A 25,832-nucleotide genomic window follows, 5' to 3' on the forward strand; every position below is an offset into this window, starting at 1 on the left:
AAATGGTCTGTATAGCAACCCCTGTGACACGAGTTTGCCTGTAATAACAAACCTACACGTGTAGCCCTAAACCCAAAACAAAAGATTAACAAAGAACAGTGCTTGTCTCCTCCCCAGCTGATTGCTATACCTAAACCCAAAATATAGAAATCCTGGAGCCGACCCTATCAACAAGGACTTTGGGTGGCAATAAAAAGGTCCTCCCTGCCATGCAAGGAGAGTTGACAGAAAAAAAAAGACTGGTTGTATCCAGCCGTGTCTAACAAAATTAGAGTAGGTTACTCCCTTTCAGCAAGACAAGCATGGTAACGCCCATTCTGCCCCTGAAATTGCAAAGCTTATTAATTTGTGCCACTACACTGCTTCTTTGCAAGCCAACACCATGAGGAAAGCAATACAGAAGACCTACGTGGACTTCAAGGTCTAGTACCTCACAGTAATCATGTACTCCTGAAAACAGGGGAGGCTCTTAAGCTCCCAAGAGTGGGTTAAAACATACCTTTTGACTGAGAAATAATTAATTCTATGTTGTCAGGGGAATTCTGGATCATCCTAACAGCCATGTTGAATGTGAAGCCCTCCAGACTGATGTGATTCAGGGCTAGTATCTGCCCTCCTAGAAAAATAAAACATCTCAATAATCCTTCAAGGAAATAAAAAAGAGTGGTTTCTTAAAACAGCATCTCTAGTAATTTAAAAAGATGTACCTGGTTTGATCGTTTTTGCTTTTTCTGCTGGTCCTCCAGGTATAATAGAAGATATAAAAATGCCAGGGTCAGCTTGGCCTGAATACTCTCCCTCATTAATGACAAAACCTGTAATCCAAGATGATAGTCCATGATAAGATGATACTTAGTGATTTTGCTGTTCAGAGAGGTTAGGTTATTTCCCTGATATCACACAGCTACCAAGTGGCATTAGCTGATAGTTACAGTCAGGTCTTCTGATCCTCAAATAGAGGATCTTTTCTACTCTACCATGATACTTGGAGAAAGGTGGGTTGTTCCCCATTAGTAAGCACAGCTAAAGCTAGGAACACAAACCACCAATATGCACTGGATTTTGCTCCAGTAGATAATGAGACATAGGAAAGAAATGATTTTTAATCAAGTACCTTGTCTCCGTACCTTGTTTCTTCTACAGTTTTTAGGGTCTTAGAAAGTGGTCACTAGTAAGAGGTGAGATAAATTGACTCTTCTTCCCCATAGCTGACTAGAGGAATGTTGTTACATGGTATTAGGGGAAAAAATCTTTTTCTGCATTGTACTTAGATGCACCCCAAAAAGAAAAACTTGGAAACAAAAGTCCCATTGCTCTTTAGGGACAATTAAAGGGAGAAAAAAACCAGAAGTGATTACTAGAAAAGGCAGACTGGGAGAGGAGGGATAGGAAAGGGGAGTAGGCAAGTTGAAAGGGAAAACAGTACCCACCTCCCCACTTTGCCCAGCAGTAGAGACTGGGCCTCACCTGCAGGGAGCCCTCTTACCAAAACCACGATGTGGGTCACGTTTCAGTGTCACACGTACGATTTCTCGGCCCGGTTCAGCTGTAAAGCTCTTCCTCCTATTATTCTTTGAGCCTAGAGGTAGAATCGGAGCACCACATTGTGCTTTTCCCCCAAATTATTTGGGAGCTAATACAAAAGGAGTAAACAGCATTTCACACACATGCGCGCACACACATTCACACGCACACAATCCTGAAAACAAAAGTAGCTCATATTTAATCTCCCAGCAGTGCTGGGAATGGACACCTGAACACACACTCACATGAGCCTCTCTGGAGTGTCACTCAGTGTTGCTCAAGTTCCAGCTTAAAGAGCAGAGGCAAGAACAGGATGGGCTATGGTGCTTGTTTTCTGTATGACTTACTGTAGCTATTTTTTTCCGCATTGGTTTTGGGACAAGACAGAGGATGAGCAGAGATGTATTAATACTTGCTGAGAGTCAAAACAAAAACAAAAGCTAAAACAGAGGTGAGACAGTAAAGCCTTCCCATCCCAGGCCTCAAATAACCAGGGGTGACAAGGTGCCAGCAGCCCAGCCTGTGTGACCTGTGGTCTTCCCCTGGCTTGGATCATGGAGGAGCCCCAGGCAGAGCCCTGAAGCTGTTCCTGGAGAGCTGGAGTCCTGGAGTGGGGCACTTCAGTGTGTGCCACAGTGTACTTGGGAAAATCCCCAAATGGTGACCCACCACTTCAGTCCTTCCATGTCTCTCCCTCCCCCAGGGACCTTGGCAGAAATTGGCAGACAAGTTACTTGTAAAGAGTTGCCTGGCAGTTTTCCTGATTGATATGGTTTGGCTGTGTCCCCACCCAAATCTCAACTTGAATTGTATCTCCCAGAATTCCTGCATGTTGTGGGAGGGACCCAGGGGGAAGTAACTGAATCACGGGGGCTGGTCTTTCCCATGCTATTCTCGTGATAGTGAATAAGCCTCACGAGATCTGATGGGTTTATCAGGGGTTTCCACTTTTGTTTCTTCCTCATTTTTCTCTTGCTGCCATCATGTAAGAAGTGCCTTTCACCTCCCGCCGTGATTCTGAGGCCTCCCCAGCCATGTGGAACTGTAAGTCCAATTAAACCTCTTTTTCTTCCCAGTCTTGGGTATGTCTTTATCAGCAGCGTGAAAACGCACTAATACACTGATCCAACCCTCAGGCTTAAAGCTCACTGAGTAGAGATATTTTTCCAAGTGTCGGATCTCTTTGTCCTCACATTCTACAGGGAACTGGCCAGGAGGATGCATGGCTGAAGGGACTGCCATCTACTCTGTGTATGTTTTCTGGTGAATACTGGGAGGTGATGTTCTGGCCTGCATAAAGAAGCATATCTACAGTGAATGGTGCCTTTTTCTGAACCCACCCTCCATAGCAGGTATTCTTCCTTCTGGACGAGAGTGCTGGGATTGTCTTCGCCAGAGCTGACACATTTCAGATCCACATACCCAGCCAAAGCTAAACGCCTCTTCCCAATCACAAGTAGTTTAAAAAGAAAACAATTCAAAAAACAAGAAGGTTACAAACATTGTGTGGGAAGCAAAAATAAGTGGTGGTAAAAGACTCAAAGCAAGCTTCCTGCGTAGGGGTTCCTCCACCCAAGACCTGGTCGTCGCCTGGCCCATACCTGCATGCATGCTCTGAACAGGTGGCCCAGAGAGAGAGTCCCAGGTCATTGGCTTCTGGATCACACAGGCACTCTTCAGCTGCTCCCGGCCAGTGCAGGGGCTGCCGGGAAAAGAAAATGAGGTTAGATAAGGTGGCCCACGGGGAAGGACAGTGAGGTTAGATAAGGTGGCTCAGGGAGGCAACTTCTTGGCATTTCTGAGTATGGATGATGGCCCGGGGAGGGCAGCCTTGTGTCCAGTCATCCAGCAGCTCCTCAGAGGGACCCCATCGAGGGCTGATCTAGTTATTAGGAGGGCACTGGGAAAAATGGCTGTAGGATATTTATGTCTCAGAGGGGACACTGAGGTCACTCTGGCTTCATATGAGCCTCCTACTATGTGCAAGATACATGATCCTGTAAACCTCCATTTTTTCAACCATAAAATAAGAATAATATTCCTACTTCCCAGGCTTCTAAGGGAACTGAAATGAGATAGTAAGTGTCAAACACCAGCACTCTTAGTGGATACCGATGTTTTGTCATTTGCTCCTGTTTTCAGCTGGAGGCCTTCAGGCAGGCCAGGCACCCTCCACACCCCACCTACCACATGCTCGAGAGCTGCACAGGGTCACTGACCTGCTTGATCATTGTACATGTTGTGTTGGGTGCCGCCTGATCATACCATGCTGTGAACAAGAAGCATTCATGCAGGCATTCAACTGGCCCTGATGGAATATGCCTCATGCTAGTAAATAATGTACTAGAGCCTAGCAGAATAATGAGTCAAGGGAGATGTTGCCACAGCCCCGGGGTCAGTTCTGCACAGAGATAAGCTACATTCAGAGGTGAGCAAAGTCTAGAGTGAGAGGGAACAATTGATGTAAAGCTGTGGGTCTCAGAGCCCTGGAAAAAGCCAGCTCTGGGCCTCCTGGACAGCCAAACATCTGAGCAGATTCCGCTTCCCTGGTTACCCAGACTGACTCCCACCCCTCAGAGCCCCCACAGCAATCTCACAGCTTCAAGCAGCTGGACTATAGCAGGGGTCGCTGGCATGGATAGTTACCCATGGATCCGCCCCCTGTACCCTTGGAGCTGTGACACCAGGGCTCTCTCTGCAGGGAGCTTGGCACTGTGCAAAGAGGCTGCAGCCAGAAAGGGAAGAACAGGGGCGGTGGGGGGAGGAGAAGTCCAGCCTCACAGTGAGGTGCAGCACAGAGTAGCTTTGGAGACTGGCGACAGATGAGGCCTCACTCTGACTTGGCTCATGTTTGTGCTTGCCTTGCAGCACGATCGACCCACAGTGACTGAGAACCCCAGGTGTCAGGCCTGAGCTCCAAGGCACTGAGGGTAAAGGGTGGGTCAGGCATGGGCCCTGTCCTCTGGGAGTCCCCAGCCTGCTGTGGGATGCAGGGTGGATGACTTTCATGCCTCCTAGAGCCAACCAAGGTGCCCAGGGAGAGGCTGCGACAGGGCGCTCGTGTGCTCAATGGATGGAGAAATCCCCACAGTCTGGGAGGAGCCGAGAGAGGCGATGATGCTGAGGTGGCCTTCAGGTGGCCTTTAGGGAAAAGGAAGGGCTTTTCTGGGCCTGGGTTTTTATGACCCATGTGATCTGGGCCACACATGCACACATGTGATCTGGGCCCTTTACTGCTTAAAAGCCAATCACTGCCAGTCACAAAAGGATGAAATGTGAATGATTCCACTCATCTGAGGAACCTGGAGCAGTCACATTCATAGACCAGGAAGAGCACGGCAGTGGCCAGGGGCTAGGTGGGTGGAATGGGAGTTGTGTCGAATGGGTGCAGTTTCAATTTGGGAAGACGGACAGAGCTCTGGGGATGGACTTTGGTGATGGTAGCACAACATCATGAATGGACTGCCTGCTACTGAACTGACAAGTGGTTAGGATGGTAGGTGTTATATTATGTGTATTTTACCACCATTTAAAAACATTTTAAACGTGAACTTTAAAAAAATCCATTTACTGAAAGCTTTCCCTGCCAGCCTCAGAGCCAAGGATATACCAGGCACATTGCTGTTCTTGAGAAGTTCCATGTTTCACAGCACAGACAGGAGCATGTGGGTGTCAGGGTGGAGGGGACAGAGGGTACTGCCCTAACTGGAGCCAGCGATGTGGAGGAGCCACGCCTTCACCTGAGGCAGTGGCGAAAGGCTTCAGAAAAGCAGTGATGTGAAGTCAGAGGCCACCTCTCAGGAGTGGGAGGGCAGGCAGGAGCTGTACCTCAGGGCAGGCAGCCACTGGCACCACGTGCTGTGTAAACAACTGCTCAGGAATGCGACTGGTGATGGGGTCCTGCCTCCACATGTCAACCTTCCCTCCTGTGGTCATATGCCCAGGCTTAGGCCAGCGGCATGACCCACATCTTTCCACACAGACCCCATGTGGGCCACCTCTCCGCTGGCCTGTGAGCTCATGAGGTGGGGACCACATCTGTCATGCTCACCACCGAATCCTCCACACCTGGCCCAGGGCTGGCACACATTAGGTGCTCAATCCATTTTTCTAGTAAGACTAAGGAGGCCCTTGCTCATGGCATTCCTTCTCTTCCTCTCACGGTGCCCAGATCCTATTCATCAGTCAAGACCTGATGCCACATCTCCCAAGCAGCCGTCCCTGGTGCCCTTGCTTGGAAATTGCTGTGCCGTTCATGGAGCCTAACACTGCGTTCAAGACCAGCATCAGGGCAGTCACCACAGACCAACCCATATTCAGCTTTTATAACATGATTTAATTCCCACAGCCACCCAGTGGGGAGGGATGACTATTACTACCACTGGATGAATGAGGAAACTGAGGCCTGGGGTGTTGAATAACTTCATTGAGGTCACACAGCACTAGACCACGGAGCAAGTATTGGCAAAGGACTTCCATGATGCGGGGCTTGATCCAGAACCCTGTCAGAAGGGGCCCCCGGCAGAATGGCCTCTGTACCATGACAGAAACGCTAAATGTCTCAACTGCATCACTGTCATGGACTTTGGCCCACCTCAGACTTCAACTGCAGTGGTGGGGGGCAGTTCCATGAGAGCTCAGGCTCAGCTGAGCTGACAGCATCCTGGCTCAGGTGTGGCCCTCTTTCTGCTCTAGAGATTCTTGTCCATCTTGGGAGCCGTCTCCTCCACCCCCACTATTCCCACCTTACCCAAAAGCATGGGAGAGTCCAGGCCTCCCATCCTTTGACCAAAGGGAAGTAGGAGCCATTACATGGTGTTTGCCTCCTGTCCTGCAGTTCTAGGAGGCCTCTGCACACCTCTGTGGAGCTGAGCCCTGGTTGCCCTCAACAGCTACCTGGTGACCCCTACCCCTGTGACCACACTTTGCCTGCTTCCCCAACTCCCTCTCTCTCTCACTCCTTCTTGGCATCACCTCCACAAAAACATACCCGCACCCAAACCAGTGTCTCAAGCTGTGCTTCTTGGAGGTGGGGTGAGGGGAATCTTCCAAGAACTCAAAAGCTTAGTAATTATGTTTCCCTTTTCACCCACGGGTTACTGGTAACTTCTGATGTGAGTTATTAAGGGTCATGAAAATTTGGCATTTGTAAACCAAGATTAGAGTTATGCCGAATATTACGGAGGGCGCCAATTCAGCTTTGTATCAAGAAGGCCAGCAACCATGCAACACTGAAAAGCCCCTACTGTGCGTGACCACTGGCCAGTCGCTGGAAGGGCCACCATTCTCAGAAAGGGTGCTTTGCGGGCAACACATCCTCAAGATGGCCTTGAGTCAGTCATGGTTTCTTCTGCCTTTTAAACAATGAAGTGCTATAAGGTACCATTAGTTGGGTGACAAATGAAAGATGTTCACAAGGTCTTGGACGCTCCTACATCAAGAAGTGGAGACTATTTCTGCTCCCTTTGAATCTGTGCTGACCTGTGACTATTTTAACCAGCAGTATGGCAGGAGTGACACCAGGCTAGCTTCAGGTTTAGACTTGAAGAGAACTGACAGCTTCTTTTTGGGATCTTGGAGCCCTCCTGCCTTGCAGAACCTTGCTGGAGACCCCACATGAAGAGGAGTCAAGACTACTCATGGAGAGAGAGGGGCTCCGTGAGCACTGCCTCCCAATCATCCAAGGAAGCAGCCTGTGAACAAAGTCGTCTTGCGTCCTCTAGACTAGTCCAGCATCTGCTGGACCCCAGTCAATACCACATGAAACCCAGAAGAATCCCTCAACTCAGTCCTGCCTGAATTTCTAACCCAGTTCACTGTGAAATTTCTAATCCAGTTCATTGTGAAATGGAATAACACAATGGTCATTGTTTTAAGCCACTATGCTTTGGGGTCGTTTGTTACACAGCAATAGATGCTCGAAACCGTTTTGCTTTACCACTGTTGATTTAGTTTGTGGTGCACGGCAATGTACATTTGCATCAACAGAATTGGGGGCAATAATTTTCTAAGAATTACTTTAAGATGATAATTATGGATATAGATATAGGTATAGATATAGACACACACATAGACTTTCAGTTCAAATGAATCATCCATACCCTCTTGCTGAAGTAGCTGGAAAACTCATCCCAAAAAAACAGCTCCTGCAGCAACCTTCATTGGTCATATGCTGCCTGGGATTCTGTGCTATTTCTATAAATTGCAGTGTAAATGTAATCCAAGTCCTAGGCTATTTTTAAATTTATGAATCGTTTTGTCATGTGAAGTTGCATTTATAAGCCCACTATTTTTACATATAAATTTAAATGATAAGAAACTCATCAATAGGAAAGGTAGCATGGTGTAGAGGTTAGGAGCTGGACTCTAAGGCCAGCTGCTTGTGTTCAAATCCTAAGCCCTGGGTTTCCTTTCTGTGATGTGATGAGAACAACAGAAACACTTAACAGAGTCATAAGACTTAAATTAGTTGATATGTACACATGCTCAGAACAGCACCTGGCTGATCATAAGGCCAAATAGGCTTATTGCAACTTGTTTATTTGTCCTCTCCAATTTCATATTGTCATCTAGTTCTTTCTTCACCAAAAGACGGGAGCATCATATAAGGAGGAATGAGAGGTTGGCCCTAGAGTGTTTAACATAGACTTAGCCCATAGATGGCCTTCTGTAAATCTCTGTGGAATTGATTGACAGTTACCCAATAAATATACACTTTTCCTAGACATCTAACATCGTTTAAACAATTTCTTGGCCAGGCGTGGTGGCTCATGCCTGTAATCCTAGCACTTTGGGAGGCCGAGGAGGGTGGATCACCTGAGGTCTGGACCGCAGGTTGAGACCAGCCTGACCAACATGGAGAATCCCTGTCTCTACTAAAAATACAAAAATTAGCAGGGTGTGGCAGTGCATGCCTGTAATCCCAGCTACTCAGGAGGCTGAGGCAGGAGAATCGCTTGAACCCGGAAGGCTGAGGTTGTGGTGAGCCAAGATCACGCCACTGCGCTCCTCCAGCCTGGGCAACAAGAGCAAAACTCAGTCTCAAAAAAAAATAAAATAAATCTTCAGTACAGATCACTGCAAACCATCAAGCACATGGTGGTTTGGGCCCAGAGAACAAATGTGTCACACCCACCTGCGCCCGATGCCTTCTGCTCCAGCCTCCTTGCTGCCGTCCATGTTGAAGTTATCCATTGATGTACTCAACAGGCCTCCTGCAGCATCCTGAAGCCTGGATGCAAACAACTCGTTTTCTGAGCAGGACAATCTCTGAATCCAAATGAGAGGCTTAGACTGGGCCTGGTGTGCAGGACTCAAATTGGCCATTTGCACAAACTTATCATGGTCTGAATTTGGCGAGAAAAACATAGACATACACACACACAAGAATGATGCTGGATCCATTGCTCTGGTGGTTGTAACATATCACTGGGCCCCCGCTCTCCTCCTCCTTTCTTTTTCTGCTGCTATTTTGTCTCCTGCGATTATCCCTGGGAATGCAAGTTCTCCTAATTAGCACTTTCTAATGAAAGAAACCTCAGAAACAGAAGAAGGAAGAGACGAGATGCTCTCTCTCCCCTTGCAGCTGACAGGACGCAGAGCCAAAGAGCCTGTTTAAATGGGTGCTAACCCTAGAGTATTTGCAGGTGTGTCGGGCTCCGGCCGAGCCTCCTGCGAAATCAGCTGCCCCATCCCCTTCTGCTTTCTGGTTTTACAGATCTGTCCTCCCAAACATTCTTGTAGCAAATGTGCCTCCAAATCTCCTGGGATCCCAAGATTAGGCTCTGCTCTGTGGAGTATAACCTTTAATCTCTACACAGCGTAGTTTGCCCTGGTAATCATATTTAATACAAGGTCCTATTTCCTGAAATATAATATGAGATGTGTTGGGTTCCCCCCAGCTTTGACACTTGCCTTTCTCCTTCCATGCAGAAATGTTTAATAAATAACTTTGATGAAGTCTTGAACTTAAGACCATGGATGTGATTAACTCCCCACTTCACTATTCACATTGATCATAAAAAAAATGGGATTTGAAAAATAGAGCTTTTAAGTTAATGAGGCTTTACATAAAGCCAAGTTAGTATTTTAAGACAGGAAAGTGATGACTACATTCTGACCATCTGCGCCTTGCTAAAACCAAGAAGGAAAGAACGGTCAGACACATGGTAGTGGTGTGGCTCCTGGTTTCTCTGTGTGTGTATGTGTGTGTGTGCACATGCACTTCTAGAGCCTGGTGAAGTGCCTCCATTTCAAGGATATCCATGGGCATATATTTCTTCAAACAGACCCCCCTGTCTTCTCTACAATGGTGTCTGGTTCCCTGCCAGGGCTGTGCTTACTGAAAAAGCCAGCCTTTTAAAAAAAAACTTTTTGAGAATTTTCTGCATGCATGAGGCATTATGGTACCATCACTCACATACAGTAGGCAAAAAGCAATGAAGGAATATAAGTAAATTAAATGTGACCTGCAGCTTTTGCACAAATTGCATAGTATCTTACTCCATACAGAGCTTGGGCTTGCTCAGAAACAGCAACAACAGCAGTAATGTCAACATCAACTACTAATATTTGCTGAATGCTTACTATGTGCCAGGCGTGGTGGGAAGCACATTATCTGCATTGTCTCATTTAATCCTCACAATAACCCTATGGGGTAGATATTATTATACCCAATTTAAAGATCATGGAACTTGGGGCTAAGAGTGTGTTAATTATTTGCTCATGGTCCCAAAGCCAGTAAGTGGTAGGGCAGACTCACACTCAAATCTGCAGACTCCACAGTCCACGCTGGAAAATGGGGATGCTGAGGACACAAAGACAATGACAGCAGCAGGGGAGATTTATCTGAGACACACCCAGCCTTCTGTTTACCGGGGCCCAAAGGGAGAGTGACCTTAGACTTAATCATGATGGATATTAATACCCACAGGCGGATATTCTAGGCAGAGACAGTGGAGGCAAGGTCGCAGCTCAGAAAGGTTTAGCGAGTTTGAAGCAAGACTGTACAGAGACTGTGATTACAGGAAGGAGCCATCCCTTAGAGGCAGGGGACTCACAAAAGTTAGCAGAGGAGAGAGAGCTCAAGGGCCTGTGAGATGCTGGAGAGTGCCTGGAGCCTGAGGAGGAAGCTCAGTTAGCAGGAGAGGGGCTGCTTAGTGAGGTCAGGAAATGAGACCCTGGGTGTCAAGCACTCAGCATCAGGGACTCAGCCTACAGCTGTGGGCTGGTGGGGCTGCTGGTGAGTGCCAGTGTCATCGCCAGGCCTCAGCTTCATGGGGCTGACTGGGTGGACAAACAGTGGAGGGGGGATTTGTTGGAAGGTGGTAGAGCCAAAAGTAGACAGCCTTTCAAGAATGGAAGGAAGCATTGCCACGAATGTCCCAAAGCCACTAGCAAGCTGAGGACAGTGGACAGTTTCTATTCCCTGCTGTGGGTGACTCGTAGCATAATTGTGGCACTAGGGAAATAAGGCTGAATCCATCTGGATGTCAAGGGCAAAGTCCAAGTCACTTACAGTGTCACAAGGACACAGGATATACTCCGAGCCAAGGGCCACAAGGAAAAGACACCCAGGACAAGATTCTGGGCAGCTCACTGCAAATCTGCAGTCTTGCAGCCTTCTTGTGGAAGGGCTGAGACCACCCCTGTAGCCCCCAGACCACCCATGAGAAACAGCTGAGCAAAGGCCCATGGGCCCCACTCCACAGGGCTGACAGATCCTGCCTATTTAGTCCTGAAATTATGCATTTGTAAAAGCTCAGTGATCTATCTTTTCCCCCTACAGAACCAAATATAACTATAAAGTAATATGCTTATTGAGATAATTCACAGAAGAATGACTAAGAAGCACTTGGAAAGTGCTCAACTGCTCAAGAATGAAAGGACTGCAAAATAAAGCCACAGCGAGAAATCACTTTTACCTTCAAATGAACAAAGATAAACACGATGATATTTATTCCAACAAGGATGCAACAAAACAGGCAAGACAATACTGGGCTTGAGAATGGCACTTGGGAAAACAGCAATAGTCTTAGAAATGCCCAGCACCGGTACCCAACAATTACACTTCTGAGATCTAGCTAAAAGAAACGATATAAAATATAGAAAAATATTTCTTCCAGTGATATTTATCATATTATTTGTAATACTTAAAAACAAAAAGTAAACTAAATATCAAAAATGGGAAGGGTTCAGTAAATGATTGTAATTCCACACAAATCATCCATTCGTTCATCAAAAAACATGTATTAACCACTTCCCATTTGACACACCACACCTCTGTTCTGTGCTGGAGCTGCTCTTGTGGAACTCCCAGTCCACTGCTGACTGCAGGCAGGCATATCCACAAATAAAAGTGGCAGGATAATACAGGTGAGAAGACAGACGTCTGCACAGCAGAGGGAGTGGTCCATCCACCTAGGAAGAGCCACCTGGGGGCAGTCAATCAGGAAAGCCTTCAAGGATGAGGTTACCCTTAAGCTTATTTACAGAGGATCAGACTTATCTTGGTGGTCTGAGCCAGGAAGGAGTTAGGAACGCGCTGCAGGCAGAGGGTATGCTGGGCACAAAAGCCCTGGAAGCTGAGCCATCCTGGTGTGCTGAACAGCCTGCAAGCTGGCATGAAAAACAGCCAGAGACCAGAGAGGAGGAGTCAGGGCAAAGAATATGGCAGGACTGGGGACAGAGTGGGAAGTGTCTGGCATGCCATTCTAGAAGAAGTTTGAGCTTGTCCTTGCAGACAACAGAGAGCCATTAACAAGTTTTCAGCATGGAAGAAAATGACAGGATTGGTCCTTTTGAAAGGTCACTCTGAAGGCTGAGAAGGACAATTATCCAGGACAAGAGTACCAGCAGCAAGTCCATTACGTGACGTGCCTCCATTTCAAGGATATGAGATGTGTTGGGTTCCCCCAGCTTTGACATCTCTCTCTGTCTGTTTTTGGTGACAAGTGGGGTGGGAAGAGAGGGTGCAGGCCCAGACACTCCCAGTTTCCTGCAGGGAGGCTGGGTGACCCCCTTTGAACAAGACATATCAAGGCAAAGAGAGGTGTGTGAGAGGAAGAGATCAATTACGGATGCCCTGAGCTTGAGGGGTGTGTGGGACCATCAGCTGGAGGCGGTCAGTTCTCGGCTGCATGTAATCGCTGAAAAGGGTTACATGAATCTGCAGAGAGAGTTTCTAAAATGAAGAAATATTTTAAAAGGCAAGGGAACTTTGTCTAAACTCATCCTTTCAATGCAAATAAATGTTAGATTCCTAAAAACTCCTAAGACGGTAGAATGTGCAGTTTGAGAAAACAGCCTATTACAAGCCAAATAGGCCTGAAAGGACTAATTTTACAAGTGAGCTCATGAAATATTTATAAATATTTTACAGTCACTGAAATCAGGCAATAAAAGCAATATCAATGGTGTTTCACACACTGTTCTCAGCAATAGCAGGTAAGTCAGGTATAATTAATTTACATTTGTCATCTCCAGCTCCCTGGAAATATCCTGGAACCACCAGCCTGTGGTTTCAATGAAATGTTTATATGTTCATCTGGTTCTGCTGCAAATAATAAAATAAGCTACCATTATTTTCTGCATTTGGTTCTGCATCTGAAAGTTCAGCAATTTTGTTTCCCAGTTGACCCCAACTCCTGGGCCAGCCCCAGGACCCAATGACACAGCTCCCATATGAATTGGCTGGCACTGAACAAAACCCCCGTGAGCAGGAGCCACCATTACTACTCTCACACTGAGCACAGAACACCAGACACTGAGCTAGAAATGTTACACGCACGGACCTTCCCACTCGAGCACAATACAAACCTACAGTACGGTCTGTGTGCTCCAGTGAGGACACTCCAGCTCTGAAAGGGGAAGTGAGCTGCCCAAAGTCACACAGCTAGAAAGTGGCACTCCCCTGAGTCTACTGGACTCCACAGGCCACATTCCAAGTCAGTGTTTCTGAAGCTTATATGTACATTCAAATCACTTGGGTTCTTTTTAAAAGGCAGATTCAGATTCAGATGGTCTGGAGTGGGGACTGAGATTCTGCATTCTTTGCAAGCTCCCAGATGACACGCATGCTGCAGCTCCAGGAACCACGCTCTGAACATGAAGGGTGTAAACCACTATATTATATTGCTCCCTTTTATGGCCAAAGAAGAACTAATGCTTAGACATTGACAGCAGCTGTGGTAAAGCCAGTGCGCAGAACCAAGTCTCTCTAGCACTGAATTCCATGCTCTGGCTGGTTATGAAAGGCCATAGTACAGGCACTGGGCCCCAACAGCCACAGGTTCAAACCTTGGCTAGGCCCACCACCAAGCAGCCAGCACATTACTTAACTTTTCCAAGCCTCAGTTTGCTCCTCCCCATAATGCTGGTACCTGCCTCCTGGGGCTGCTTGACCAGGGCAGTTTGAGAAAACAGTAAATTATGAACATAAGTGAGGTAATTAGTGTAAGTACTTAGCATAACACCAGGAAAAATTAGTAATAACAATAGTAAATAGCTCCATAGCACTTCGTAAATGCTCAATAAATATTAACTTGTCTTATGTGATGTGTGCCCCATTTTAACCAATAGTCTTACTCTTAGTTATAACAATAATACACGTTCATTGTTGTAAGTTTAATAAATATCAAAAAAGTATCACAGAGAAAACAGTCGTGCCTGCAAGCCTAACTCCCAAAGGTAATAACAAGTAACATTTTGGTGCCGTTCATTTCTGTATTCTTCCTTATCTTAAACACAATATTAACCAAATTAGTGTTGTGTGTCTATCTATAACTATGCTATTCAATACAGTAGGCACATGTGGCCATTTAAATTTAAATATAAATGGACGAAAATTAAATAACATTGAAAATTTAATCCCTCAGTTCTTTTTGCCACCTTTGAAGTGCCCAATAGTGTGAACAAATGTGAACCTGAAAAAGCCAATCCCTCAAGATGGATTCTGAGCAGCTAACTGGGCCCAAATTTAAAATAGATTGCTTCGGCTATTCAGGCTCTTTTCAGGTCCCATATGAATTTTAGAATAGTTTTTTTTTCTAATTCTGTGAAGAATGACATTGGTAGTTTGATAGGAATAGTATTGAATCTGTAAATTGCTTTGGGCAGTATGGTTATTTTTACGACATTGATTCTTCCAATCCATAAGCATAGAATGTTTTTCCATTTATTTGTGTCATCTCTGATTTCTTTCAGTAATGTTTTGTAGTTCTCTTTGTAGAGATTGTTCACCTTCCTGATTAGCTGTATTCCTGGGTATTTCATTTTCTTTGTGGCTATTGTTTAAGTGGGATTGTGTTCTTGATTTCACTCTCAGCCTGAGATGCTGTTGGTGTATAGAGATGCTACTGATGTTTGTACATTGATTTTGTATACAGTAACATGGATTGAGCTGGAAGCCATAATCCTAAGCAAATTAACGCAGGAACAGAAAATCAAATACTGCATGTTCTTCCTTATAAGCAGGAGCTAAGCATTGATCAGACACAGACATAAATATGGGAACAATAGACACTGTGGACTACTAGAGGGTGGAGGAAGGTGAGATGGGTTAGAAAACTACCTATCAGGTACTATGCTCACTACCAGGGTGACCGGATCCATACTCCAAACCTCTCAGCATCACATAATATTCCCATTTAACAAATCTGCACATGTACCCCCTGCATCTAAAATAAAAGTTGAAATTTTTCTGAAAAAATGAGTTCAGGCACAAAAAAAAAAAAAACCCTACTATACAAGGTACCTTAAATTTTTAAGATATGGTCCTGGTAAAACAAGGGTATTTATATTTTTTGAATTTAGAAGCACAGTAAGCAACAGATCTGCTAAGCAACCAAAAGTAGGAGAATGTGATGAGTTACATTTCTCACTGTAATTGCTAAGCAGCAGCAAATAGCTTCCTGATTGGTACAGGTGCTTCCAGGGCTATTTAATAGGACATTCATTGTTATTCTTGTTGGTAGTTAATCTTCAACTGTGCTGCATTCAGGTCACCATGCTGTCCACCTGATCTCCAGATTATGTGTATTGCAGAAACATTTTAATGTTTTTCCTTGCAAGGATTCCAATCTAAACACAGATGACAAACTCTGCCTCTTCCGTAATCTGGTCCTGCTATGAGTTTAATACCAAACTCTCAATTAAGAGTGATACAGCAGACGGCTGCAGCCGTTATGGCAAGGACCATGGTGTATCATTACACTGCTTCCTCTTCCTGGGCACACAGGAAGTCCTCCCTTTCCAACCCCTCTTGCAGTTGTCTTGGTGGCCATGTGACTGTGTTCTGTTAATGAAATGCAGATGGAAGGAATATGAGTCACTTTGGGGTCTGGCTCTTAAAACATCTTGCGCAATTTTACAGCTCTCTCTTTCCTTTCTGGAGTAATTGTTCTAGATAATGGAGCTCTCCATTGAAGCAGCCGAGACCCCATGTCGCTGGAGGAGAGCTGCAAAATAGCCAGACCAAGAAGCACCTGAGAAACAAACCTTTGCTGTATTAAGCCATTGAAATTTCAAGGTTTATTTGTTACCTTTTGCCCAAAATTGCTTTATGTTTCATAAGTAAATAAAAACTAAAAGCTAAAAAATATAAATAAATAAATAAATAAATAAATAAATAAATAAATAAATAAAACAGAGCCAAGCAACCATTTGCTGACTAGAGGTCACACAGGTACTCTGAGTTCCTTGAAGAACCACCCTTCTGTTTAACATTGGGACTTGCAGAGCTCACCTGAACCAACCAATCAGAGCTCACCTGCCTCCTCGAATCAGGGCTCAGCTGTATCAACTAGTCAGAACTGCACCGCATCAACCAATCTGAACTAAGCAAGTTTGAATCTTTCATTTGAATAAATGAACTTGATTGGGAACCTAGGTGGGAGTTTTCTCTATAAAAGCCAAACCCTCTCTTTGTTCTCCAGAACACACCTTTGTTTTATACCAAGGTTGTGCCTTCTGGGTTTGCAGACTGTGACAGGAATAAAGTCTTTTTCCTTCGAATTCCTTTTCCAAGAACTTTTGTTCATGATAGGTCTGTGTTGCTAGTGACTCCCACACTGAACAATGCAGGTATTTCCATCATTGAAGAAAGTGTCATTGGACGGTGCTAGCTAGATACAGTCTTAGAACTTCCTTTTCCTCACTTAGCACCCTATCATGTACAGTTTCACATATCATCATTGTCCAAAAACTGATTTTACTGTCTGAATTATATAGATGCTCTTGGTTTATTTATCTGGTCTTCTATGTTTGGATACTTAGATTTCTTTCAAATGGTCACTGTCATAAATGACACCCTAGTAGACATCCACGGGCAGCAACTTTTGTGTATGTCTCTATTGATTATCTTAGGATAAATGTCTATCTACAAGTAAAATTATGGGGCCAAGAGGACGTGCACTTTTTAAGGCTTTTGATGTATATTTCCAATTGCACTCTGAAAAGATCATATCAATTTATCCTCCCAGTGTTATTTATTTTAGTGCTTGCCAACATGAGAAAATAAAACTGTATTTCATTTTTATTGTATTTCTGTCATTATTAGAGAGATTTACAACTCTATTACAGGTCCCCAGATCAATTGTATCTATTTATACAAATTATTTTATGAAATAACAAACTTGTCAAAGTGTATACAGAGAATACAGCTTCTACTCACCAAATAAAACATGGGAAGGCTGCCCAGAGCCCATCTGTGCATTAAACCCATGCTGGGCTGAGCAGAGGTCCAGTAAGTATTTACTGGTCTTGGCTGAATCTGTGACAAATGTGTGCTTCTTCCCAGTGACACTGCTTGTGATGGTGAACTTTTTTTGCTGAAGGAAGCAAACACAGACTTTAATACACTGATCATCCACAACCCTCCACTGACGCACAACTGCAAGAAAATGCTCGGTCCCTTGGTTCCACACCCTGTAGCAGGCATCCACGGGTGCATGGCAGATGCTGTCTGACTATGGCCTGATATTTTCCTTAGCTTAAAGAAAATCCCTCTTTTTAGTTTTTCCTTCATTCATCAATCAAATTGTTTATCAAACAATAACTATTTTTCAAGGAGTGTGCTGGGTGAAAAGAATATGAAGTGGGTCAGGTACATTGACCTCAGCAAGGACGGAACCTAACCCTCAGTGTGCATTATGACAAGCCACTAAGTATCCCATTGTTTTTATTGTACAAACTCCAAGAAGTTGTAGACAAAATCTCAACTAGTTGGGTTATGAAAAAGATAAAAACACCTGTGTGTTATAATATTTCTGGCTATAATGTAGCAGATTCTATTCTAAGTGCTTTATGAGTATGAATTTATTTTATCTTCACAACTACAGAATAAGAGAGATTCTATCAGTATTTTTATTCTACAGATAAAAAAAAAAGAGCAAGAGTCCTCAAAATGCCACAGGAATTGAGGTCACACCACAAAGAAACGCTTCCCCACATTATACCTTCAAGGCCCACATACAAAGTGATAATATTTGTCCAGCTCACTGGGCTAAACTGGTGAAGATGACCTATATGAGGCTACCTGTATAGAGCCTTATGAAAAAAAAGTACAAATTTTTGCAATATATTATTCCGATAAGAACAATAAAATATATATAGGTGATATTAAATATTAATTCATATAAAACTTCCAAATAAAATCTTCATTCTAGATATTCTATCTATTTCAATAAGAACCTTCAGCTTGCTCCTATAAAGATTACTTTATAGAAACAGGGCTTATGCTTGAAAGGGCTTCCGGAAACCCCTGATCCTCTTTAAGGCTTATCTCTTTTAATTCCTGATAGTCACCATTTCTAAGAAACTCCATTCACGCATGTCAGATATCAACAAAAGGCAGATAAATATTCATTGCTTTTTCTTTGAGAAACCCCTTTTTACCATTAACCTAATTTTAGATAAGTTGCTCATTCTCTGTATACTCTTTACTTTCACTGACAAGTATAGTGCTAAGCCTCCTTGTGCTAATAGGAATGGATTCTGAATCCAATTGAACTGTACTATAACTAATATTTCTTTAAATAATGTGTTGTCTCAAGCATTCATAGATGCTGCTCTGCCAGTCGTAATAATTCTTCTTTACTCAACTGATCATTTCATCCACACTTTTTTAAAGTCGAATATTTGCTTGAAATCCATACACTTTGTCAGTACACACTGATAGGCTTTCATGCAATCCTGACAATTTTATATTAAGTTTATTCAGATATTAAGCATTTTTTATATGAATAAGTCACTCTTTTTTTGAGACAGGGTTTCGCTCTGTCACCCAGGCTGGAGTGCAGTGACACAATCATAGTTCACTGATACCTTGAAGTGCTGGGTTCAAGAAATCCTCGCACCTCAGCCTCCCAAGTAGTTGGGACCAGAGTGAGGCAGCACCACACCCAGCTAATTTTTGTATTTTTTAGAGACAGGGGTATCGCTATGTTGCCCAGGCTGCTCTCGAACTCCTGGACTTAAGTGATCCTCCTCAGCCTCTCAAAGTGCTGGGATTACAGGGGTGAGCCACTGTGCCCTGCAAGAATAAATCACTTTTTAAAATGTAATAACTATTTTTTAACAAATCTGAAAAGGGAGAATCATTCACACACCCACATACAAACAAACACATACATCGAAGTTTCTTTTAGCTTGTAAACTCTCAGCAAAACTCTCCTTTTCAGATGCCAGTGCTCCAAGGTATCAAACACCAGAGTGGAATGCTGATCCTATTTCTTGACATAAAGGTGAAAAGAGTCTTGACTGTCAAGAGTCTTTTCCATCATTTAATGGAAAATTCTTATCTGCAAACTTTCGCATAAGCAAGCTGCTACTCTGTGTATACGATGATGTATAACTCCAGTCTCTGGGTTTTCAGCACCAGCATGAAATCCTTTCTTTACATTTCTGTGGTTGCAGCAGAAACATCAGGTTGGTGCAATTACTGCAATTAGGTGGGCGCGATTACTCTTGCACCCACCTAATTCATGGCAGGTGCTTCTGTAACATGTTGGTTTCAAAGCATCAGTTTACCATTTTGAATATTTTCATCCCTAGGAGTTCTTTTTTTTCTGTTGCTATTTGTTCACCTGCTTGATTATTTGTATTTCATACATCTTTGTATGAAATACAAATAATATTTTTCTAGGCAGGGGAGACTTGTCATGAAACTAATGAAACTGAAGCTCCAGGGCCCTAAATTCCTGGGAGGAGCCCTGGCAATGCATTCACATGGTCTTATAATACACGGAAAGTAAGATGTTTTCACCCCAGTTGGTTAAGACCACTGACTCTTTCTACTCAGACACACCCTCCTTGCCACGTCCCTTCGCACCAGGTGGTGTTGGGTGATACAGAGCAGATCCCTTTAAGAAGTTGAGATGGGGATACACTTGGTTTAGATTTAGTTGGATTTATTTAGGTGATTTGAAGGCTTTTCTAGAATAGTTACTTTATTGCTAGCCATCCCAGAATACTCCTTCCATTTGTCTAACTCACCTAAAATCTCAGCAGAAAGGTGCAGGGCCAGCAGCCAGATGAAATTGACCATGCCCTATAATACCCAGCCCCCGAAGGAAGCATGAGCTGTACAGAGCCAGTAGCTGATCTACAGGAAGCTTTTGCACTCATCAGAAATGAAAAACTATAATTTAGTTCTCAAAAATACTCATCTAATTGAAATGCTTCCCTATCAGGGATATACTCTATAATTGTGTATACCGCATTATCAATACATGACACGATTTTTTTTATGGGAATCCCATGAAATAGAATTTGTCAGGTTTCCTGCATTTGCAGCAAATAACTCTGTTGCAGCACTAGAAAGAGCAAAAATGTTTCTGTGCAAAGCTGCGTGTTTCATGCATCCTATTAATCCTTTCAATAATAAAAACAGATTTCAATCCACCATGCTAGAAGAAAAACTAAACTATATTTCTATCCTCTCTAGAGAAAATGATATTACAAAAGTGCCATCATACAGAAAAATAATCAGGGTATGCCATTAAAAATTTGAAAGGAAAAAAGTATTATAGACTTTGTCAGGAAGTTAATAAAAATATTACTTGCTGGCTTTTTTGATATCTGCAGGATTTGTTCAGCTTTTAAAAATTCATAAAGTTTTTGTGATTTCTTTTCTCATTCTGAATAAATATTTCTTTCATGCCATCTTTTGTAACTTTGTATTCTTTTTCATAAAGAGGGCCCTAAATAGCGTGCGTCTGCTTCTGTTTCCATGCATTTCTCTTCAGAGATTTAACTAGTGGTGATAACTATGGACAGTTACTAGCATGCATAGGTTTATTGTTCTAGAAGGAACAGGTTTTTGATTGAACAATCAAACCATACATGGACGCCAACACATCTACGAATCATATTCTTTGGAAATGTCATCTTTCTCTATTTCCTTTGCTGCTTTGGTGCAGGCTGGCAAGATGAACGATCTGTAATTGTTTGAAGACTTTTGGCCTCAGGTATTAAAAAGCAAAATCGAAACCAGTTTCCTGAGTTAATTTTCATATTGTTCACTGAATTCCCTATTTTGTGCTTACAGAAGCATAAAGAGTTCAAGTCATTTTCTGCGTAAGATGCTTGGTTTGCAGCAAACTGCTGGTGACATTACTTCATCTGACGACTGTTCCTTAAAAATAAGTTATTCATGCCAAGGAAGAGGATGATCATCAGAGAATGGAAACCCTGATTAAGTATTTTTTGAGCTACTAAGTTTGTCTTCAGAGCCTGATGACTTCCCAGTTTTAATCAAGACATTAATCAACTAATTTAATCAAGAAATCCCCTGGTGGGGGGAAATAAATACCTGTAAAAGTTAAACCAATGTATACATAAAGTACTTACTTAAGGGGACTGTCGAGCTTTACAGCTTCAAAAAAATCCATAAAAAATTACTTTTTAGGTTATCTGCATTTTTATGAATATTTTGAAATAGTGCATTGAAAAATCTGAACAATTAAACATGCAATAAAGAAAATAAGTAATGTAGTAGTATTAAATTCATTAAACAAAGTTCTTCATATAACCTTTCAGTTTAGTTAAAGTAATTTGAGTAATTAAAATTCTGAAAAATTCACAAATATGAATATTGTTTCATCTGAGTTTGGTCAAAATAATTTGAAAAAAAGTCAATTTCCTGATAATATACAGACCACTTGAATAAACTCAATTAAATTGTGCTCAATTATTATTTATTTTTAGATGTAAGCTTTTTTCCTGAAAACAAACAATAATTTATTATGAAATTTTATCTTGACAATGTGTTAACTTCAAAGCCAAGATGGAAGAAATAAAAGAAACATCCTGAAAATGAATGAAAGCAATTATGTTCTACTCAGGAAACTCTAACATCAGATAATGATACAAATAGTGATCTAATTAGAAAATGTTTTTAACCATTGAGAAAATTAAATAGGAAAAAAACATTTTTTCAGGGGCCGCAAGATAAAGAACTTCATATTTTATAATAAATCGTCACTGAAGTGACACAGGTACTGACTAGAACAACCACAGGACAGGCAGAGGCTGTCAGCCACCAGGGTACAGTGCCAGAGTGACTCACTTCAGGAGGTAGAAATATGCATGCAAATAGTGTTCAAGTAGATTCCAAATGTTGTATACTTAATGGGGATTTTCTATTCAAAAATAGACTTTGAAACTTTTAAGAGCTATCAAAAATTTGCAATCCTCAGTGTCCCGTAGCACACCTGTAGTCCTCAGAGACAGACCAGAGGCCTTGGCACACTGCGTGCAAAGGGAAAATTAAAACACGGGAAGAAGTTTCAAAACCTTTCAGGCTCCACTCAACCTAAACTACCCTCTCAACCCCCATCTCCCACCTCCAACTTTGCTCTCAACGTTAATGGAGTCTCCAAATTAAGAAAACTTTACCCAGAAGGAAAGTGTAGCCCTTTAGACCAATGGCTGTTCATGGGGATATGTGGAGGTCCAGGCAAGGAATGGTAGGGAAGAAATGGCCTCCTGAGGACCTCCCAAAATCCCTTGGCAGACTTCTTCCAAATATCCTGCAATGCATCAGAATGCAGGTTAACAAACAGACAGGCTGTGAGAATGTTTGGTCAGGAGAAAGCCACATGACCCATGACCCACTGCTCCTTTAAACGGCCAACAAATCAAAGGAAAATGAAGTGCAGGTTATTTATCAACTGAGCTACACTCACATAAGTAGAAATCTTCCCGGTTTCTCTCCACTGAAACCGTAACATTGCAATTCTGCTGTTGTTTTTCACTTCATATACTATGACACCCTTGGCACAGATCCCCAGGGCCATCTCCTCTTCTGGCCTCCTCTTCTCTGAGAATACTTGGTGAACCAGCACACCGTATTCTGGGAGTTGCTGAGTGACCTGGAGCAGAAAAAGGCTGATTTAGAAGAGACAGGCACATGGTTTAAAATAATGGGCCTCACGCCATTCACTCCATGCAAAACACACTGATAGGCGTTCTGAAAAGAAAAAGTAGAATTGTCATGTAAGTTTAGGAAACACTGGGCCAAACAGATTTATTTGCTATGTACAAAATTTCTCTGCACCTCTGATATGATAGAATTTTCCTTTTTCTTTTTTTTTTGTAACCCAAGGAATACTTTTCTCATGGAATACCTAAAACAGTACTTAGAATACAGTTATTATGAAAATAACACAGTACAATAATAATATTCTGAACAAGTTTTTTAGAATTCATACTCTTCTGGGACATCTCAAGGTAAGAGATTTCTTTTCCTTGTTGTGTCAGAGTCTATAGTATTCTCTGTTCCAATCCCTTTACATGACAGATAGTAAAACTGAGGCTAAGGCACAGAAAGCGACCTTCCAGATCACCAATGTTAGTTGTGAACCACCCTGCAGAGAAAATGACCATTCATTTTGGTGCTCCTCACCATGTAGCAATGCCTCCGTGGGGGTCCCCGTAGCCCAAGGTCTTGCCTCTGTTTACCAGGTTAGGGGAATAAATTTTGCCAGGGGCCATGGGTCAGTTGGAGCTGGGGACTGCATTAGGCCACCAACTTCTTAAGAGACCAAAGTATAAAATGAACACAAATGTTTCTACATCTGAATGGCAGTAACTTTCCCACCTTCATCTTCACCAGGAAGACGCCAGTCCCCATCAGAAGGTTGATGTGTCTCTGGGACCTACAGCAAGGACCTCTTGCTCCAGGCATTTGAAGCCCTCTCAGAAGGGTTGTATTGCTGAAATCTGGTATCCCAGTCCTACCCCCAACCAGAGAGCATAATGTCCTATCCAATCTCTCTCACCCCCAGGCAAGGTCACAAAAACAGGGACAAATTATGGCTTTTGAGAGCTCCTCTCTCAGGCTCCTTTCCCATTCACTGTTGATGAAGTCCATGCAGACAGCTATGCTGCCTGCAGACTCCACAGCTCTTCACACAGGGTTCAGATTACATTTCTGAACCCTAAGCCTCCTTTGTTTAACTTTGGAGAGACCCTGTCATCATCGTTATCATCATCATTATCATCATCATCATTATCATCAATATCCTTATCATCATACAAATCAATATTTATTGAGAGCTGGTGCTGAAATATCCAGTGGCCAGCCTGGGCATGTGATTAAAGTTTAACAAAGCAGGGCCACCACAAGATAATTAGGCAGACGCTTTTAAAGAATTTGGTGTGATATTTCTTTTAAAAATTAAGCATTAATAAGTAGTCATTAGGATAAAGATGCCTTTGCTAGACTTAAACTTCTTCAATTGTTTAGTATTAGTTTATATTTTAATTTATTGTTTACCTATACAAAGAGAGATACGATGCTTTTCAGTTCTTTGGGCCTCAAGATTCCTACTAGTAAAGCACCATGCTAAGCCTCTCCCAGCATAATTTCATTATTATTTAATCTTCAGAACAATCACAGAGATAGTGAAGCTATCCTTTTTCTAAGTAATCTGTCCAAGTTCCTGCTTTGGAGCCAGGAATGGAAATATGGAAAGATGAGCCTGTTTGCTCCTGAGTCTTCACTCTTAACAACTGAAATACAGGGAATCCAAAAGGCCTGGAAACATAGGTGAATATACTTAATGTTGTCAATGACATCTTCAATCTGTAAAACAATAAAATAATGATGTCTACCTCCATTTGCTGTCTGCTAGGGAGTCTCCTAGGATGCTTCTCCTGGCCCCCTTTGCATTGCTATTGCTGGGTGTCCTTTCAGAGGGTCATTTCCTCTCCATGTGCTTTGGGCCATCTTACTACAAGGCCTGTCTTCCTTACAACAGGTAGCAAAGTTGAGATGGGACCAAGCACTCCTGGCTGCCAGTCACACATCCCTTGCTGCATTGAACATTCTTCAAAACAAATGGATTGTTATTTCTGAATATTCATCAAGGGGTTCAGAATTCATCTTCTCTGACCTTATAATTCCACCTGTGGGTATCTACCCTAAGAAAATATGCTGAATAATCAGGACAACCCCTTCTCATAATGCTGTTCAGTACAGATTTGTGGGGTGATTTGGGGAAACCAGCTCCTGGCAGTAAACAATTTCCTAAAAACAGTACTGTCTTAAAATTGATTATCAGGCAGCCTTTACAAAGGATATTTGTAAAGCATTTGTAATTATCAGGAGAGTGCATTTGTTATAATGCTAAGTGGAAGAAACTACAGGATACAATCATTATGATTTCAATAGCAAGAAAAAAATATTTTAATAATATATTAACAACCCACAGCTATGTGGGAAAAATGGCTCCATGGTTGAGGAAGTTAGGAAAACACTGAATTCACCTTAAACAGGTTATTCTGAGATTAATAAGCTAATATAGTTGTGAATCTACAGACAGACTACGGTATTCAGCGCTTCCCAAACTGGACTTTTGCCCAGTCTGTGGCTAGTACGAGGTGCTGAACTGTCAGAGTTAGCCATCAGTGAACTGGGGACCAAGAGCTAGCCTCCCAATAATGGTCTTCTCCTTTTTCTAATGAAAAACAAGAGCCATGAGGAGCTATAATTAAATAATCCAGTGATTGCTTGTAGAGTAGTAACTGGGCTCTGTGATGGGCACTGAGGATCCACGGCCTTCCAGGCATTTATAGCCCAGTAGAAGAGATGGAAAATGTCCAGAAATGACTGCTGCACGAGGTGTCTTAGCAATATATATCAACAATGTTCAAAATGTTTATTACCTTCCACCCTGTAATTCCACTTATGAGATTCTATCCCTAAGGAATGAAGCAGAAATACAGCTAAGATTTATATGGAAAAGATGCTAATCTCAGTATTGTTTTAGATAGTCCCATATTGGAAACCATTTATATGTTAAACA

At 42.8% G+C, this 25,832-nt stretch overlaps 1 protein-coding gene across 6 annotated transcripts in view; it reads right to left on the minus strand.

Annotated features, from left to right (window-relative positions):
* Positions 1-25,832, minus strand: part of FRMPD2 (FERM and PDZ domain containing 2) — a 118,041-nt gene that overhangs the window by 27,291 nt on the left and 64,918 nt on the right. For all 6 annotated transcript variants that reach the window (XM_016918205.3, XM_016918207.3, XM_009440339.4 and 3 more), the window contains 7 exons: positions 22,710-22,895; positions 17,195-17,351; positions 8,660-8,870; positions 3,126-3,226; positions 1,487-1,579; positions 708-815; positions 500-616 (listed from right to left, as the gene is read on the minus strand). In XM_016918205.3, the coding sequence (XP_016773694.2) occupies positions 500-616; positions 708-815; positions 1,487-1,579; positions 3,126-3,226; positions 8,660-8,870; positions 17,195-17,351; positions 22,710-22,895 (973 nt within the window). The remainder of the gene's footprint in view (positions 1-499; positions 617-707; positions 816-1,486; positions 1,580-3,125; positions 3,227-8,659; positions 8,871-17,194; positions 17,352-22,709; positions 22,896-25,832) is intronic.

Source organism: Pan troglodytes, chromosome 8 (assembly GCF_028858775.2).
Source record: "Pan troglodytes isolate AG18354 chromosome 8, NHGRI_mPanTro3-v2.0_pri, whole genome shotgun sequence".
NCBI lineage: Eukaryota > Metazoa > Chordata > Mammalia > Primates > Hominidae > Pan > Pan troglodytes.